This window comes from Bombus bifarius, unplaced genomic scaffold (assembly GCF_011952205.1).
Source record: "Bombus bifarius isolate JDL3187 unplaced genomic scaffold, Bbif_JDL3187 scf7180000007973, whole genome shotgun sequence".
In the NCBI taxonomy this organism is placed as follows: domain Eukaryota; kingdom Metazoa; phylum Arthropoda; class Insecta; order Hymenoptera; family Apidae; genus Bombus; species Bombus bifarius.
The window spans coordinates 6,335,205-6,353,556 of record NW_022884359.1 but is presented as its reverse complement, the minus strand read 5'-3'; the positions used below and the strand labels follow the sequence as shown (position 1 = coordinate 6,353,556).

The window sequence follows — 18,352 nt, the reverse complement described above, 5'->3', positions numbered from 1 at the left end:
CTCATTGTCTTCAAGGATACTTTAACGAAGCGAAGATTGTGTACCATCTATATTAGTCCTTTACAATTTAAACAAATTTTTGGAGGAAATATCCGCTAATCAAATTTTCTATTAGGAATAAATTTCACCGAAGTGTTATAATAAAGTATGCACAGTTTATTATTTATGTATCATTTTGAAAAAATAAAAATAAAAAAATGAAGAAGTAAATGTTATACTATACGCTGTGAATCATTGAATTATTCATTTGAATAATTGCTTACTTTGAAATTTAGTAGAAAAATTGTAGTAAAGTAAAGATAATCTGTTATTTAAATATGTACATATGTGTATGTGAAATGAGGTGGTAGTGTTATTCGTTGCAATATCATTATTTAATGATGTTATTAGTTAATATGAATTATTGTTAGAAAATGTAGAAAAGCTTTCCAAAGGAAGAATCAAGACATTATTATCAATGTAAGACTTTTACTAAATTAAATAAATACTATCGCAAGACTTGTAATAATAAAATCTATGAATAATTTGCCAGATATATTGAGTATGCTAACATAAAGTGATAGTATTATATATTTACTATAGTAATATTAATAATATCGAATACTATTATTTATATAAATTCAAATTGTATTTTTCATTTAAAAACAGTTCATCTGTATACATAGTATATCCGTATACCTATATGTATATTGTATACTTATATAAAATCACAATTGTGTGTGACTATAATGAATTCTAGTGAAACGAGGCCTAGAACGCTCGCAATTCAATAATAAATAAAGAACAAAGAATATGATGAATATTTATGTTCATAAAATAAAATAAAATAAAATTGTTCGCATTTGAAGAATAAAAGTAATTTTCAAAGACATTCAAATAATAATATCTTAATAACATTTAGTATTTTAACAAAAAATCAATCTTGAGAAGTTGCAAATATTAAGCAGGAAACATTATGCACATTTAAAATATGCTTGATCAGCGTGCATCGCATGTAAATTTATTAAAGCAACGAGGTCTCACAAGTTCCGACAAGGTGACATCGTTTTATCGCACACGAAAAAGCAGCAATGTTCCTGATATAACTCCAGTAGTTTTCCAATCGATCACTTACATAGGCAAGTCAGCAAGTCTTCTTGTCAGTCAGTTTTGCAATTACGCAATCGCGGTCAGACAACTGACTGCACGAGCGATCGGTGATCGCGTTGCATCGATCGTTTGATGTATCAAGCGGAACTTTGAAAGCTTTAGAGTTTAGAATTTTGGCATGACAATCTTCGGTGTTCTAGAAATCTTGGAAATTTGAAGCTTTGAAGAAATATTAAACATTGAAATCGTGACATTCAAACTTGGAAGTTTTTGTGAGATGATTCAGTTTAATAAATCTTAAAATTTGACAATTACACGTATAATTATTTACTATTATCATCTTGTTTCTATATAGGTATTTTATACTCACGGAAAAATGTGACGAGTGTACGTTACGATATAATGTTGTTGGACGATGATGAATTTAGAATTCTCGTCGAATCTCGATTCTGCACATCAACTAAAATACAAAAAAATAAATGAGACTTGCGAGTTGCGTAGGAAGACAATCTTATCATCAAAATCTTAGGAACCCTAACAATCTTTAGAACCTTGTGTCAAATGTTTGAAAAAATTTCTAAGATCTTAAACGAAATTTTCGAAATCCAAATAATCTTTAATCGTCTATAGTATTAACAACTTATTGCTGTGTCATTGTATCTTGTTAGGCGTATATGCGTTCCATAACATTGTGATTAAACGATCTTTTTATTGCAATTATAATAATTAGTCATCAGACTTCAACCGTGATAAATTATAACTGCCTTTTTTTGTAATTAATCGAAATCCTAATCGCAAAAAGCTAGAAACTTGCATAAAATCTTAGAAATCAAAACAACGATTGTCAGCAATCTTGCACCGAATCTTCGAAACCCAAACAATTCTTAAAGTCTAAGCCCAAATCGTGCAAGTCCAAACAATTGTTAACAAATCTTAGACACTCAACTAAACTCACCAAACATTCTACAGGTATCACCAAACTCTAGCAAAAAAGAAAACAAAGAAATATTTTTGGTAGGTAGATTATGCTCAAAGCTGGGATACGTAACAGCTCGAAGCTCGACCCAGTTTCTAAATTCCTCGTTGACGTAGCTAAACCGAACTACACTGAGTGAAACGGCCTGAATCTTTCCTTATCAAAACGTTATCACTGACAGAGAAGGGTTTGCCCTTTATTTGCGAACAAGTGAAATACCTGTTGCAGCGTCGAAAGAGTTGACAGGTAATTGCAGAAACGGCTGAATGCGGCCGGCTGGTACAGCGATGTCGTGACAACTGAGCCAAGCTTCGTTACCGTTTGACTTTGACCCCTATTCTCCTTCTTTTCGACGTTCATTGATGGTATCCCCATCCTCTAACTTCGATAAGGATTAAATTCGAATGATACGCGTTAGAGGAAGCGCGGATTACACTCTGAGCGAGGAGCACGGGGGGATGATCGTTGACACGCTCGCCGTTATGATATACTGACTCACGTTATTAAATCGTTTCGAGTGATTAAAGTGAGATAAATTTCATTTCAAATTAAATTTTGCCAAAACATTTATTTAATTCCTCGTTACGATCAGCAACAAAGACACTTTTTCAATTTATTCTACCGATTCAAAATGACGCTTGAAGCGTGTCATAATAAGTAAAAAATTTGTTCATAAGTGGCTGACAAGAGAAGATATTATCGATGATCGAACTCCTGATGATTTGCTGTAATTTAAAATTCTTAATGAAATAAAAAGGGCAAAACTTACTAAGTGATCTAATAACTTTGTACTCGTCGTTTGACGTCAGACTTTAGAGAAGCTTTTAAGTCACGGGATTTTGGGCAAACCCGCGCGCCTAAATACCTTGGATTTCGGTAGTTAATGAATGTCACTAGGTGTAAGCTTTCCTACGTTCAAGGTTCTAGTTAGGAAGTTTGTTAAGCCTCGCTGCTACGGTTTACAAATTAAACACACTTTTGGTCCTCAGGCAACTTTCCACTTGTTCTCTTGTTAGAGGGACACGTTCTCGATGGTTCGCTACTAGTTTCAATTCTACCGCATAGCTATAATTTAAAACTATATATAACTATAATAACGACACAGTAGTAAAGATATGCGACTACAATTGTGCGGTATGACGTGCATTGCGTTCAACTCATTGAAATTTCCGGCCTCAACGTTCGATCTGTCAAACACGAAACATGACCGTACGCAATGTGCTAACAATGAACTAACTCGTAACAAGGTGCTAAATAGCTCTCGATTAGGTGTCACGTTTATTATAGGAGTTTTGTAGTTTTGTCATGCCTTGTTTCCAGAATACAGCCGCATATAATGCGAAGGAGCAAAACGAGAGGCTGACTGATATCGAAGACATGGATTCGCCTGGCATGGGGATCAACGCAAGAACAATTCCACCATTGTGCTACGGAAGAAACATGACATTCCCGCGGCCAGCCTCTTCTTGTAGCCACAGACACGAGCTTCCAGCCATTGTCACCGAGGGTGAAAGCTGTAGACGTCTTGCGGAGGTAAGCAGATACTATTAGTCAGGAATAACAATAGTTATATGTACTTCGTTACATTGTGTATGTTTATGCATTTATGGGAAATTGAAAAATGTTAGAATGCCCATAATATATAGAGATATATAAAATATCGGTACATATAAAACGCTCGTGATATTTAGTAGGTGGGATAAATGTCTATGTAGGATGCAACTTTTAGTTTCACTCATAAAACTAGGAAATTGCATAAATATTCGCTATCTAGTTGTAAAACAAAGTAAAAAGATCATGCTATGAGAATTGATCGATCATTTTTATCGCTTCTTTCTCTAAAGAAAAAGATTTAATAAATTCTGAAGTATATGAAAAATCTTACATTGCCTATTTTGACTATCTCGATAATTCTAATGTTAAATTAAAATTCCAAATTATCATGATAAATTTGATGAAAAATCGAATATTTCGACCACTTTGATAGCTTCAATTCTAAAAAAAATTCAACTTAAAAAAATTTCAAATTCTATAAAAAATCACGAGTCGACGTTCCGCCATTTCGATTACATTAACAATACCATTAAATATTTCGGTAGTTCTATTGTTAAATTAAATTAAATTAAATTAAATTAAATAAAAATTCGAAATTTCAAATTCCTCTCAAATGGAAAAATTACACATCTGTAAAATCAATCTCTATCTTTCCATCTCGCTTCAGCAACAAGAGAACAATTCGTGTAGCGATGGACAACTATCGGGTGTGATGCCAGATGTGGCGATGGCGACAGCCTCTTTCGGAGCATTGCAGCTGATCGAGGAGCAAGAATTGGAGCTGGACCTAGGGGATGGAGCTTCTCATCTTCTGCAGCACGTTTCGCCATCGAATGGAACGATGGGTTCCCACAGATCATCGCTTCCTCATCCCCATCAGAGGCACTACACTGGCCCGCCTCCTCCTCCGTACATGTACCACCGAGCTGGCACTGCCTTACCAAGATTTATTTAAGATTTCTACGAGATAAAAGGACTGTATGGCAACTATAACCACCCTTAACCGGGTCGTTCGTTTCGACGAACGAAATGGAATCACTAGGTGTACTCTTCATGTACTGCCGAGTTTGTTTTCTCAGAAGTTAGACTAGCAAAAGAAATATCTCTTGGTTGGTCTCGCGAGGGTTCAAATGAAATTAGATGAATTTAAAGGTTGGATATTTTGATTAAATATTGCTGTTGTCTGCGACCGTATAGGACGCTTCTGAGAAATATAGTTGTAGACGTTTAGAATTATTAATTTGTGTACCTGGCACTTCGAGGCACTTGATCTCGTTAGACGAGAACATTACGAATCGAAGGCTCGTATAAAAGATGATCCTTGTTCGTTTTTGTCTCTCTTCAAAGCGACAAGATACTTGAGCACTTTTTTGTTGCATTTAATACGTTTCAATTCTTCTAAACGATATATTTGTTATACCATATAATCTTAAGTATCGGTACATTTTCGTTCGATGGTAAATTTGATTATTATAGCGTGTTTGAAAAGTAAAAAATTTTTACACAGATCATTTTGTTATGAGCTCCTCGATTAACACTATTATCTATTAATACTAATAACATATAATAATATGTTAATACAATATTCGGATACCGCGATGTTAGGTCAGTAAGTCTTCGAATGCTCAAGGAGACGCTGTAATTGGAAAATTATTCAAGCATCCTACACAGTCGTGCAAAATACGTATTAAAATGGAATATTCTAAGGCGATTCGTCCAAATTTCATTCCAATCTTCGACACCAATCTCAGGGCCTTTTTCTCCGCTAAAGAAGTTCAAATCCTAGAAGTATTTTATACTTCGGCGAACGCGAATGGGGCCCGTCCGCTGCACGAGGTGTCAGTTTTTAATTACTTTGTAAAAGGGCGCCTAAAAGGTGGACACTTCGTGCAGGTCTCGCGTCGCGAGTATTCACGATATACGAAATTATTTGAGGTCAACGATTGATTCGTTGAAACGATCGATATTGGTAGGACGCCTGCCGAGGCTTCTGTGATACACGAAGACGTACTTCTTGTGGTTCATATCGCGGCGAAGATTAAGCGCGCTGCGCGTCGATGAAATGAAACTTCGTTCTTGCGGGTACAAATTTACTGATACGACGAAGAAGAATACTATTGTACGTACTGGTTTATTTAAGCGCAGCTTAACGAACGTAGAGGACCCCTTGATTTCCAGGATACTTATGCAGAATATCTCAGGGTTTAACAACTGTGTCGACGTATCTTATGATATCAGTAAGCAAAAAATGTTATATAAATATAGGTCATTTAAGGTTTTATTAAAAAGTTACGATAAATGTAGGTCATAGAAGAATGATACGATATATTACACCTGTTGTTTTTCATATGAGTGCGATTTTAAAATCCAATATCTGGTCAACCTATCGGTTCCTGGGTTCTCTATAAAAATATTTATATAAAAAATATCCATATTTTAGATGTTGGATTTTCCGTAAAACTTCATGCATTTATCATTTATTGCTGAAAGGTCAGTATATTTGAATTGAACAGTTTGTTCCTGCTTTTAACTATGTTATATCAAAGTACACTCTTTTAGCCATTAAATAATATGAGAATCAGAAAATCAAGAATATTGTACTTATATATTTTTCCTGCAATTTTCATACGATATATGAAGGGAACAGTAATGGACTTACGATTACTAAATATGATACAACATAAGAATAAATTTACGATCGATATAACCATTAGCTGTTAATACCTTAAATTACATTTTAACAAAGCTTTAAACGACTTACGTTTATATAATATTTTGTGTTTGGTTAAAGTTCAACCGTTAAACCCTAAAACATTCTGTATATCTATAAATATAAATATAGATATAAATATATATATATTTATAATTGTAAGCCGAATTTGGGTGACAATTCGATCGTGGAAAGTTCATGCTTGTTAGGTACAATCATGTAATAATAAATGTAACTTCTAGGTGCAGACGCGTGCGAAATGCAGATGCAGCTGTGGTTCATGTACATATGGGCACCGTGTATATGTACATGTGTGGATACAAATTGCGTGTGACTATGTGTTAGGTACACAAATGCGCGAGCTCTCTAAGTACCATTTAAAGTGTTAATTAGACGATGTTGCCAGAGTGAATGAGTGAATTGTCAAAGAAAAGAAAAAGCGATAGAATGTATGAGAGAAGAAAGAATGAGTTCTGAGAAAGGACGAGAGATATAGAGAAATTGACAAATGAAGAATTTGAAGAGAGAACGAGAGAGTGTTATCATGCTGGCGTGGAAGAGAAAGAGAATGAAGGTCACACGGAACGTGCAGGTATATATGATCAGTGTTTCTGAACAGTCATTGTTCTTTATTTAAAATGAAACGCCGCTGTGGGGTATGATCTTTGCTAATTCATATTACCTATGATATTCAATAAAAATTATTTAAATATTAGTAGATGCACTTTATCTTCGAGCAGCGTATCGTTAAATTATTATTTTTTACGTCCGGTCGGAGCGTAATCGACTGATTTTTGCGTTTGGAGAGGTGCGCGCAGATCTCTAAGGTTTTTTCGTCGATTCTTCCCGTTGTTAAAGTTACGAAGCCTTAAAGTTTCGCATTGTTCGTTCGCTGTACAATATTTCGAACATATCGTGTTCAGATGGTAGCCGAAAAACGTCGATCCTTGTTTTCGTACAACGATAATTCCATAGTTTCTTTCGTTTCTTGTCATGAAAGCAACAAGACAGAAATAAAAGGATGTTCATTAAGAAAGAAAACCTGCGCCTCCGTTATTTTACATGATTATTCGCAGATCGATCTGATGTTGTAAATCTTCGTTCTTTCTTTTCCTTTTTTTTTTTTTTTTGTTAAAATCCAAGCAGAGAATATAGGATTGAGGACGTGCAATGACGAGACTGCCTTTCACAATACCGTAAGGAAATTATTTCTTTCTCGTTAAATTGGTGAGACTATTACGTAACATCGACATGGATTTTCTCGAATAAGAAATGAGCTTTATTCTATATGGAATCGACAAGATTAATTTGTGGTTCGCTCGTCATTGTTCACGTCTATTTCGCTGAATGATGCATACTTTTGTAGCTAGTTATTTCCACTGTTATTACTCGAATTTCTTTTTGTTTATACCGTTGTTATTTTGTCTTTTACCAATTTTTCATTCCGTAGCGAAGACTTGAAGCTTTGTATATGGTATTTTAATTTATAAATTATAAACCCATTTTCTCGAAATTCTTGGCGTTCTTTAATATTTCGATCCACATCAATTTCACGCGTGGTTTCGATCAAAATTCACATTACATACTGTATATATGCCATTTTAATTCACATCGTTGCTCTTTAATTCCTTCGTTTATTATCTCCTTCCTTGTAATTTTACCTCCTATTTCATTGTTTTCTTTCAGTTTCGTTGAATTTAGTCCAGTTCCTTGAATCCGAATTTTCTGCATTAAAATAACTTTTCTTCAAGTGGATATTTAATGGAAAATGACGCCAAAGGAAATAATTACACGTATATTATGATATTAATTATAATTACAAATAGGAACAGCATGTGCATGAGATACGACTAAACATAAAATTCAGAAAATTTGGTTTAGAAAATTTCAATATCATGAATTACAAACTTGTATGTAGAAACAATATTGCATCACCCATATATATCACATACAATGTGATGAAATTATTGTACAGCATCGGGACCATGTCTATAGAAGTAATATTACATCAACTGTTGCTCCTTTGAAATCGAGCAACTATCAAAGGAATCTTAATTTTACTAGAAACATGAAACCTAAAAAATGTTTTAATAGGTTTATATTATCCAAGTGTTTAAAATTACTCGAAGTCAAATAAATTAACGGATGACAATGAATGTAAAGGCTTAGGAGAATATTTCAAATTTACCTTAGCGGTCATAAAGTGATTTCTAGTAGTTTGCTTTTCAAATACGCGCAGGTAGCTTATCATGTAACATGAAAAATTGTCTACATACGGTCTATTATTATAAGAACTATAATTTCCAGCGTTCATAAATCTCTTACAAAGTCTCTTGCGATTTTTTCGGATCTACACTTTCTGCTAATACGAATACAGTTGCCATTCAGTTTCCACGAATACACACTACATATCATTCTAATTCATGTTGTTCTTGCTTTTCGGTCCTATATCAGTTTATCTCATTTTCAGTGTTTGTAAACGAGTTTACAAGTTTTTCTTTTTAAAATCTGTAGTATGATTTAATCGTGATATTGAAGCTTATTTCATTCACAGTTCCGAGTTGAATAAACACGTTCGGATGTGCACACGTAATAATTTATGTTATTCTTTCGCCACGGTTCTATTTATATACATGTTGACTTATTCTAGTTCCTCAGTGGTTGTGCATAAATTTCGTTTAACCTTTTTCGAAATTTGTGACGTAATTTAATTGTCTAATCTAAGTCAATTTTATTTATAGCTTCGATTAAAACGAACACAGCCGAATGTACATCATTTCGATTCATGAAACTTATCTATATATCATCTAATTTCAATGGTTATGAATAAATTTCATATAATTTTTTTCGAAATTTATGACATGATTTAACTATTGAACCGAAGTCAATCCCACTCGCAATTTCGTCCACCACGAACACGATTACATCATTTTCATTTCCATCATTCTTCCACTTCGCTGTTCGAACATTTCCCTTATAACTTTACTTTCCGTTCCATTGTTTCCCTAAGCGTTTGTCCGCCAAATACACGGACACAACCTTTTGTTGCGAAACATGAAAAACTGCCTACATATCATCTTATCCCAGTTTCAGTGGTAGTGAATGAGTTTCTTCGCAATATTTTTTTCACTCTCCACTGGAACTCGATATGGCACGCGCGGCGCATCGCAAATAGAACAAGTAGCTCTAAAAGGCAAATTTCAATTTACGTAACTCAGACGCGGCTGAGAAATCGTCGAAGACACTTGCTGCGGGCGGAGTTAATTGCGAACGCAACAACGGACTCGAAGGAAGAAAATTTTCTATATGCCGTAGTCATCGATGGAATTATTTCGTCAAGGTATTAAAGAGAAACAATTCTTTTACATGTTGCGTGTTTATACGTCGATTATCGAGTCTTTCGATCGTTCATCCGTATCTCTATCTTATAATTGTTCGGCGCGAATAAATACTTCGTTAAAAAATTATAACAAAAATATGAAACCTAGAGTTTATACGTAAGTATGTAGCGGCACATGAGTCATAGGACGAAGCGGATCGAGAACGATTCATATTGTTATTGTTGTGCCTCGGAACACGGACACAACCTTTTTTTTTTTAATATTTATTAAAATTACAATCAATTCTCGCGTTGAGAATTTTCAGTAATTTTTCTGGCGTGGCGCAGTAACATGGCTAATTATTTATTATAAGTTAATACTTGTTATAGATAAGTATAATTTGTACGTAAGTATTGTAATAAGTAAATGTTACTTAATTTAAATAACTAGTTGAATCTATCGTTTAGGTCTAGCGGGTAGTGTCTGTTCAGCCTGCGGATCTGGTCCGTCGTATCAAGTAGTCCAGTGATTAGGGGGTTTCGGTGTTTTTTGACTCTTTTGCTATATCTGTCGCTATATTTTGCTATTTCTTCTTTGACTGTGGGTATCTTGAGATCGCGGTGTATTGTTTCGTTGGTAACATACCAAGGTGCATCAATTAGGGATCTTAGCGTCGGACACAACTCTCGAAACATATCAATAGCCAAAACAAAGTCAACGTTATGGGCAACCATCGATCCTAGACAAATTCAAATTTTTCGACTGCCCCCCGACCAGTATAAATAAAGGGACGCGATTGGAGGCGAGTTAGTATATACCGAGTGACACGAATTAGCGATCAATATCTACGAGTCGGGTTTTCCGCGAGCGAACATACACTGTCGTTGTGAATACAGTAAACGAGCGTCTTTCGACAGATTGTACTTTTATTTATTTATTTAAGTTATTCCAGATATATTTGACGGGTTGTGACAGCAATCTCTCGCTTCCGTTATTTTATATTGTGTATCCTCAACCAATCCTCCATAAGTACTTATGTGTGATGTGAAAAGTTAGTACAAACGAGTTTCACGAACAGCGTATCAGCCGTAAAATTACGCGGTGCAAAATTACAGTCCGTAGCTGCATGGACATAGAAATAGTTTCGCAGATCCATAATGTCGGCGTTGTATATAGAAGAGACGGCCAGCGCGAGTTACAGAAGTGGTCGTCAAAGGGTTAAATAGTCTCACATCAGCCAAGTAGGTCAGCGAAGTAGATCTGTCCGCTGCAGATTATACGATGCGTATCTCTGTTCCTTTGCTTCATCTAGAAGCCTCTATGTAGTAAAAGTTGATTCTCTTTTTAACGATGATGAAAAGGATCGAATAATTGGCAGTTGGTCCTTTTCTTCGACTTCTATGGTTATTTCTGGATTACTTCGTCGTTAAGTAATATTCTCTCATGTACGATTTCTTTACGATCGATTTAGTCAAAATTAGATCAGTTCGCTTTAAGAACGAAGCGTCGATTGCGATCAGTGACGTTATTGTTACGTAAATATTTAAAAAAAAAGGGGAGATCGAATTTTGTAGATGAAGTTTTTTAAATCGAGATTTATTGCAAATTTGGTTTGCTCTAGGAAGAATACAGAACCTTTTTTTAGAAATTAATCGCTTACACTTTTTAAGGAGTTAGTTTTAAGAATTGTGTAATAGGTTATTTTTTGCACAAGTATATTTGCAAAGGAGCTTGGAAAAGTAAGATGAATTTTTCTGAACCTATAGAAAGTGAGTTTTTTAATGTAAGAGGAAAATACAGTTGGAAAAAATGTAATGAAGATTTGCAAATAATTCGATTTGCTATACGACGGAGCGTAAGGTTTCTCGAATTGAATCGTTGAGCAGAGTTACGCTCTAATAATCAATTTTAATGTGCACTTAGCGCATGTCTGTATATTCAACGATAAGCCTTATCATACAACGTACTTACATTGTCGCTGTTAGGGCACTGAATATTTTCTCAAAGCGCGCTTCATTGCTTTGATCAAAGTGATTTAGGGTAAGCAATTTAATCTTCGTTAATTTCGAAAGGATTCAAATTTATAAAACGAATAGATCGCGTACTAAACTAAAAATAATTCAATTGTCATCTACATTTTATTTGACATGAAAAGTAAATTTCATAATTTAGAAAGCTTCAGTGTCTTGCTATTTCGCGACGACCATTGCAAATTGAAAAATATCTTTTCTTTGGATCATCGGCATATGTAATTTGTAATAAAAAATACAAATTCAATAATTTTTAATATTTTGATAAAAGGTATTAAAATTGTACCCTTTTTCATTATCTTCGTAAATCTACCACTTACAAAGAAGAAACCTCGTGAACTAATAGCGTGAGCACCCTCAATAAGATAGAATCATTTGTACGAAGAATAAATAGATCTAGTGTAAAACATCGTTAAGAAGTGTAAAAAAGGAGGATTAGTGATTTTAATGATCGATCATGGCTAGTTTATTTTCTGCTGGCTGAAACACGTTATCGGCGGTTCCCTTATAAATTTTCAAAATTTTCTCATCGCTGACCATAAAAAAGCAATTTACAAATGATTAAGGCAAACATTTTAAAAATAAGTACACCGGTTCGTCGGTGGCTCGGTTATCTGATGAACCTCCCTCATTAACCCGGCAAGGAATTTTGATTTCTAACATAGATACACACTACGCGACAAACTTAAATAGTGTGTCTGCACACTTCACTAACGTAATCGCGACGTAGCATTAGCGTAGCATTAACGTCACCGCTAAGGGGCGATATTTAAAACAGCTCTTATATCACGTAAATGTGGCAAAAAAAGAGTCGTAGCCACTGGTCGTTGCGTTTTGTAAATATAATAGAATATTTTGATATCTTTTATTAGATCATTGAAATTAACCCTTAAATGCACGATGCTTCTAAATATAATGATATATTTTGAAATTTTTTATTATAATTTTGTGCCTTATAATTTTTCAAGAAGATTGGTTTCTTTAAAAAATCTTGGCGTTTCTAACGTTTCATTAAAATTTTTATAGAAGAGAGATCAATATTATAGTAGGAGTTAACAGCAGTAAGTTGCTAGCTAACTAAGAAAAATATTTTAGGTGGCAACATCTTGGCTCAAGTTATTGTATTAATTGAAAGATTGTAAAGAAGATAAAATAATTTTCTTGTAAATAGACGCTCCGTTTATTCGTTTACGTTAATTGAATTAGATATACCACGATAATAGTGGTAGTTTCGAACACACAATGGAGCAATTAATAAATAATGTTATGTTCGATGTATTACGTTACGTTTGAAATACATCTGTGTTGTCGAATGGCAATTTTACGTGTTTAAGGGTTAGAGAGAAGTTTGAAAAGAGAAAAATACGAAGGAAAGATACATGAACTATCGAAACAAGATTCCGTACATTGCAAGCGTGACAGTAATTATACTTGAAACTGGGTTGCGTTCAACAGATAAAATCAATGCGACGTTTTATTCGATAAATTTCGGTGGAACACGATCAATCTTAGGTTTTTGTCTCCGATTCCTCGTGATTATCTATCAGTAGGACAGGTTTTCTTTGTTTCGAAATCGTTGCTTTCGGCCAATTCGTTTTTAGCGAATTTAGCTTTCGATTTTTCACATTGGCAGTATTTTAATCACAAAAACAATCAATTTGGTCTCGACTAAAACTTTCGTAATATATGTATTTAAATAACCCTGATTATCTTAATTAGTAATTTATGCCGATATTGTACATATAAATTTTGACTTTATAGATAATAAATTATACAATACATAAACGAACTTCCCTTCGAAATTAATACATAATAGTTTAATAATGATTGTTTATTAAATAATAATCAATATTATTTCCATAGTAATTTTATTTATAATAATTTTATTTGTATGTTGGCTCAGGAATGCAGACTTTGATGAACAGAGGTTAATAAATGTCGATCATAATACATATAAGAACACTGTATGTATATTTCTCCATAAGCCACAGTATTATCTAGCACGTAAAATCGTTTTCATTCGTATCGGATAAACGGAATACGGTGGTCGGTATCGAATTCAGATTAGCCTCGAGTCGTACAGCATCGGTATCTTAATTTAATAAAGGTAAGCCGTACAAATTGTACTGTGAATCGAATCGATGTCCCATGCATTACATGGATGCGAGTATACCGCGCGTTATTCTTCGTATAATTATTCTGTTCCTTATACCTGCGTCTATTAATACCTGCGTTTACTCAGGGTAAGAAACTTATTCTCTAAGTCACGACTGATACAAGTTGAACAAATATTTAACGTCTACATATACATACATATACACGATAATTGCGAAGAAATATAAAAATAGAAGAAAAAAGAAGGGGACAATCGGCGTCCGACGAATTTTCGTCGAAGCGGATTTCGACGCAGGGAAAATGAAATCTCAGTTCTCGACAAGAATTACGTAATAATTGTGGCCTTCCCTGTCGCTGGGAAGCGCTAACGATCTTCATTCGTTTACAAATATAGAAAATACGTCTGTCGTATTATAACAAAGTAACAAACACGATACACCTAAATTAATTAGTAATGATAGTCTGCGCGAAGATTTCGCCTTAACCTGCCTTCGCTCCTCCCTTGGCAGGTCTCTGAAATACAAATACGAAAATTGGAAAAGAATTAAATTTAAGCGAAAATATTCCTTAAAAAGAAACCATATGATTACATGATACATTTCGTCGACTAAAAAATGACTCGAACAATACGAATGACTTAGATTACTTTACCAGACTAAAGGTGCACGGATACAATATAACATTTTGCAAAAATTAAATATTAATTTGTAGTATATTTCGATCTATCGTTGCTCTGAAGGCAAAATATATAAAACTCGCATGGTAGTAAACGCGTGAAAAACTTCTTACATTTACTAAAAAAGTTGAAAAACGAAGTTGAAACGTAAAAATTAAAAGTTCGAAGCAAAGTCAAACACTGAGGTTAATAATAACTTCTGTTTTTCTATTTATAGAACTCTATAAAATCGCTTTCCTCACCGGAACTTCCTTGCGGCCTATGATCTTGCACTGAGGGCGACCGACCATACCATACTGGTAGTTACATGAGCAATCTTTCTGGAGTTCTAAATTAACGAGTCCATCGACGACCCTTCTTGCCGCTACTTGGACGAATTGTTTCTTCTGGTTCGGCTTGGCTTCCAAGAAGTTGTTAGAACTGAACGCAGCACCACCAGACTACAATATGATATCAGGTAAATGTTCGATTCATTCAGCTTCCTACGTGTTTCTGTCTTTCGAAACGCTCACAAGCTATGTAATAATAGATGAGGATCACTTGTTGAACACTTACGGATACCGCAAAGTCAGCGCAGACGTCGTTGATCGCCGGTGAGAGATTGCTCTTCATGTCGGTGTTTCCGGTAAGAGGCTTCTTCTTGCTGTCAGCGAACGTGTACACGCTGTCTTGGTCGTATCCGACGATATTCTTTAGAGGTTTACCCGAGACGAGCAGCTCTTCGGGATACGACACATGGTAGTAGGTGAGCCCCAAATCACGATATATCTTGTGACCGAGCAAAAGCCTGAGATGTTGCAACTGAAAGAGAAAACATGGTTTAAATATTATTTAATTCCACAAATCGATCAAATTCTACAGTCGAAGTACGTTCTTCTTGACGATTATTAGCAGATATTTATGCAAATACATATCTTCGAGAATATAATTAAAAAAGTAGAAAATTTGTTTTATTTAAAAAGTATCATAGGAAGCAATACACTTGTACCATGCCATATTATGTACCTTTTGTATAATATTTTACTTCCATATTTTTTATAAGCGCATAAAAATTCGCGATCTAATTATTAGGAAATTTAAATTTACATAATTATTCGCAGACAGTCTAATGATTAATGATCATAATTGAGGATTATTTTTCAATTTCTGATCGATTTTATGATGGATTATCTATTCATCAACTATATGTGTGTAGCGAACGTGTTAAACTAGCACTTAACGTCATAGAAAGTCTTACTTACCGAAATAGGGAAAGGACTCTTCTCACAAGGGTTCGCGATCACTGCAATCACAGCTTTGGCCGCACCAGGTCTGAAGGGATATCGAATCGCAGTCTCGTAAGCGTCGGTCAACTTGAATGTACCCAGCTCGACGTCCAATTTCTGGCGTAAATAATTAAGCCTCTTCTCCGTATCGCCCGTCTTTGCTTCCTAGAAATCGTTATTTTCTTGTTTACTACACATAAATCACGCCAGCTACAAAAATGTCGGGACATCCTATGAAGCGTGCTAACGTGTATCAAAAAACAAGAAACCAGAAACGAAAAAATACATAGAAATTGATTATTGTTGTTTATCGTTTATTATTTAGGTAATAGTCTCTGAGTTTTGAACTGAGATTTCTAACTGAGAAACTGCTAACTAAGAAATTAGGGTAGTTTTTATACTTTGACACTTCTTGTTATTATAGAGACGTAGAAAATTGTCTTAGAAATCAACAATTTTAAGATATTTACAAAAATTAACTACATATATGTATATATTCTATTCTAATTATCAATACTGTTTCTATTAAATGAAATAAGAATAAATAATGTGGAACCTCGTTCCAGAAAACAAATTACTTTTACTGTTAATTTTTGTACATATCTTAAGGTTCACGATTGTTAAGACATGTCACCATTCCTATACATATGTTGTATAGTTAACGATATGCTTTGAAATTTCTCATACGTTCTTCAAATGCAAACGCGTTTAATAGACTTCGACTTCATTTACTAGACAGAATATTCATCGAGCAACGATCTACTATGTATCACGAATAGTTTCTGTCGTATTTATCCATGCAGATTTTCTTGTTTTTCAATCGATTTAGCGATAGTATTTTATATAACTCAGGCAACTGCTAGTAGACGTATCCAATTTTAAGTCACAACAAGGAAAATCAATTTTGAACGGTGAATCAACTTCTTGTTATTGAAAATGAATCGTATAAAACATGCGGGGCGCCGACCACGTGATTTCCACGCGCATCTAGAGAAAAAGTTAATGATGTCGGTGAATGGCGTGTAAAAAAACGATCATTACGTCGATCGGAAGTGTAATTGAACTCTTGAATGATCTTTACTGTTCGGTTCATTGCATCAGCCTCTACTCCTGCCACATGTTTCTTTAATGAGATTCGAAGCGTTCATTTGTGGAGTAAATGAAAGGATAATTCGATTTCCTTCGAGACGTTTGAAAAACGTAGCCTTTTTGATAGCTAATGATATTTTGTTGTGTATTTGGTGCCTATGAAAAATTATATTCACGATATTATAACGTTTTTGATAAATAACTAAATGCTTCGATCAAAGAGGAATTGATCTATTGAAAAGGTACCTCTTGATTTTAATTGGATCGTTTAGCTCATTTATCGGATGTATTAGATTGCAGACGAAATAGGCGAATTTTTACTAAAACTTTCAATGAAAATAATAGAGCTTGATCATAATGCAAAACAATTATTTTACCTGATCGTTACAGGTGACTTCTTTTTGTCGATCAGGTTATTTGTTCTTTTTTACATTTGTGTCTCTCGATCTAAATCCTTTATATCAATAGCAACTTATCTGTACTTTTATTGTATTATGTAATATTAATACAGTACAAAAACTGTATTAATATTACGAACATTATACGAACATATTTTGCTTACGTTACGTCCAAGTTTACATCTCTTTAAGAAATATGCTGGAATTTTATTTGGATCTATGTTTTGTTCTAATAAACAATTTGCCGTGTTATGATAGTTAATAAAATACTAACTTGGAGTTTAAAAAATCGACTAGCTTCGAGCTTTAAATTAATGTATAATAGATATCATCGAACGGCACGTTTAATTACTAATTTCTGAAATATTGCTTTAAAGTTAGAAACAAGTTTTCCAAGCAACGCGTTCGACAGCATTTTATCCGACAACGCTACGAATCTTCCACTTAAAGTTTCGTGACGAACTTTTCAAATAACTTTGTTTATCTAATATCTTCGTTTATCGTGTCGAGAAAAGTTACTGTTTCCCTATATAATGCCTTAAAGAAGTAGAATTACCTGCCATGTAACTGCTGGTTTCTTTTCGTGGAACTTCATGTTCTTCACCTCACCGTCAATGTTGGTGTCGCCATTCAACGTATAGTGTTGTGGCCACTTCATATTCTCGCTGAATCCAATAAGTCCAATGTGTACATCTCTGTAAAATTAATTGTAAGGAAAATGGTAAACATTAATCTGGAAAAAATCGGTCAAATATAGTGAAATCTATACAAAAGGAGACAAGAAGCGTGTTCTCTAAATTTCTTTTTAATCCTTAGTTGAGACTGTGATTGAGTTGTTTGAGACATTACTACATTGAGATTTAAGTACGCATATTTTTACACTTCAAAGACAAAATACATGTTAATAATATTGTTACGACCGTTCGCGGAGAGACGCGGTCGCTAGGAAAACGCGTCAGCGAGAGGCGTAAATTCTCGCTACGATTATGTTAATCGACGCCGCGAAATAGTCGTTCCCCTGTTTCGGTTAAGATAACAGAGGTGGTTTAATGAATGTAACACTGTATTAACAGGTTAACATAGAATAATATATTTTACAATAATATGATGAATATATTACAGAAATTTGA

General features: G+C 34.2%; 3 protein-coding genes across 9 annotated transcripts in view; 1 reads left to right on the top strand and 2 right to left on the bottom strand.

The window, feature by feature from the left end:
* Nucleotides 1-2,439, bottom strand: part of LOC117215853 (GTP-binding protein 2) — a 30,463-nt gene extending 28,024 nt beyond the window's left edge. Inside the window, exons 1-2 of the mRNA XM_033462388.1 lie at nucleotides 2,285-2,439; nucleotides 1,461-1,549 (exon numbers count right to left, since the gene is read on the bottom strand). The gene's annotated coding sequence lies outside the window, so the exon portion shown is untranslated. The remainder of the gene's footprint in view (nucleotides 1-1,460; nucleotides 1,550-2,284) is intronic.
* Nucleotides 1-7,456, top strand: part of LOC117215813 (BTB/POZ domain-containing protein 7) — a 30,671-nt gene extending 23,215 nt beyond the window's left edge. For 4 of the 6 annotated variants that reach the window (XM_033462302.1, XM_033462321.1, XM_033462294.1 and 1 more), the window contains 2 exons: nucleotides 3,386-3,598; nucleotides 4,287-4,574. In XM_033462302.1, coding sequence (XP_033318193.1) covers nucleotides 3,386-3,598; nucleotides 4,287-4,574 — 501 coding nt within the window. Of the gene's footprint in view, nucleotides 1-3,385; nucleotides 3,599-4,286 lie in introns of all 6 variants that reach the window. The other 2 variants (XM_033462329.1, XM_033462327.1) reach the window with 1 other exon arrangement.
* A 6,171-nt stretch (nucleotides 7,457-13,627) lies between these two features.
* Nucleotides 13,628-18,352, bottom strand: part of LOC117216797 (apolipophorins) — a 46,545-nt gene continuing 41,820 nt past the window's right edge. For both annotated transcript variants that reach the window (XM_033463827.1, XM_033463828.1), the window contains exons 22-26: nucleotides 17,779-17,917; nucleotides 15,712-15,900; nucleotides 15,026-15,271; nucleotides 14,713-14,910; nucleotides 13,628-14,307 (exon numbers count right to left, since the gene is read on the bottom strand). In XM_033463827.1, coding sequence (XP_033319718.1) covers nucleotides 14,275-14,307; nucleotides 14,713-14,910; nucleotides 15,026-15,271; nucleotides 15,712-15,900; nucleotides 17,779-17,917 — 805 coding nt within the window. In that variant the 3' untranslated portion in view covers nucleotides 13,628-14,274. The remainder of the gene's footprint in view (nucleotides 14,308-14,712; nucleotides 14,911-15,025; nucleotides 15,272-15,711; nucleotides 15,901-17,778; nucleotides 17,918-18,352) is intronic.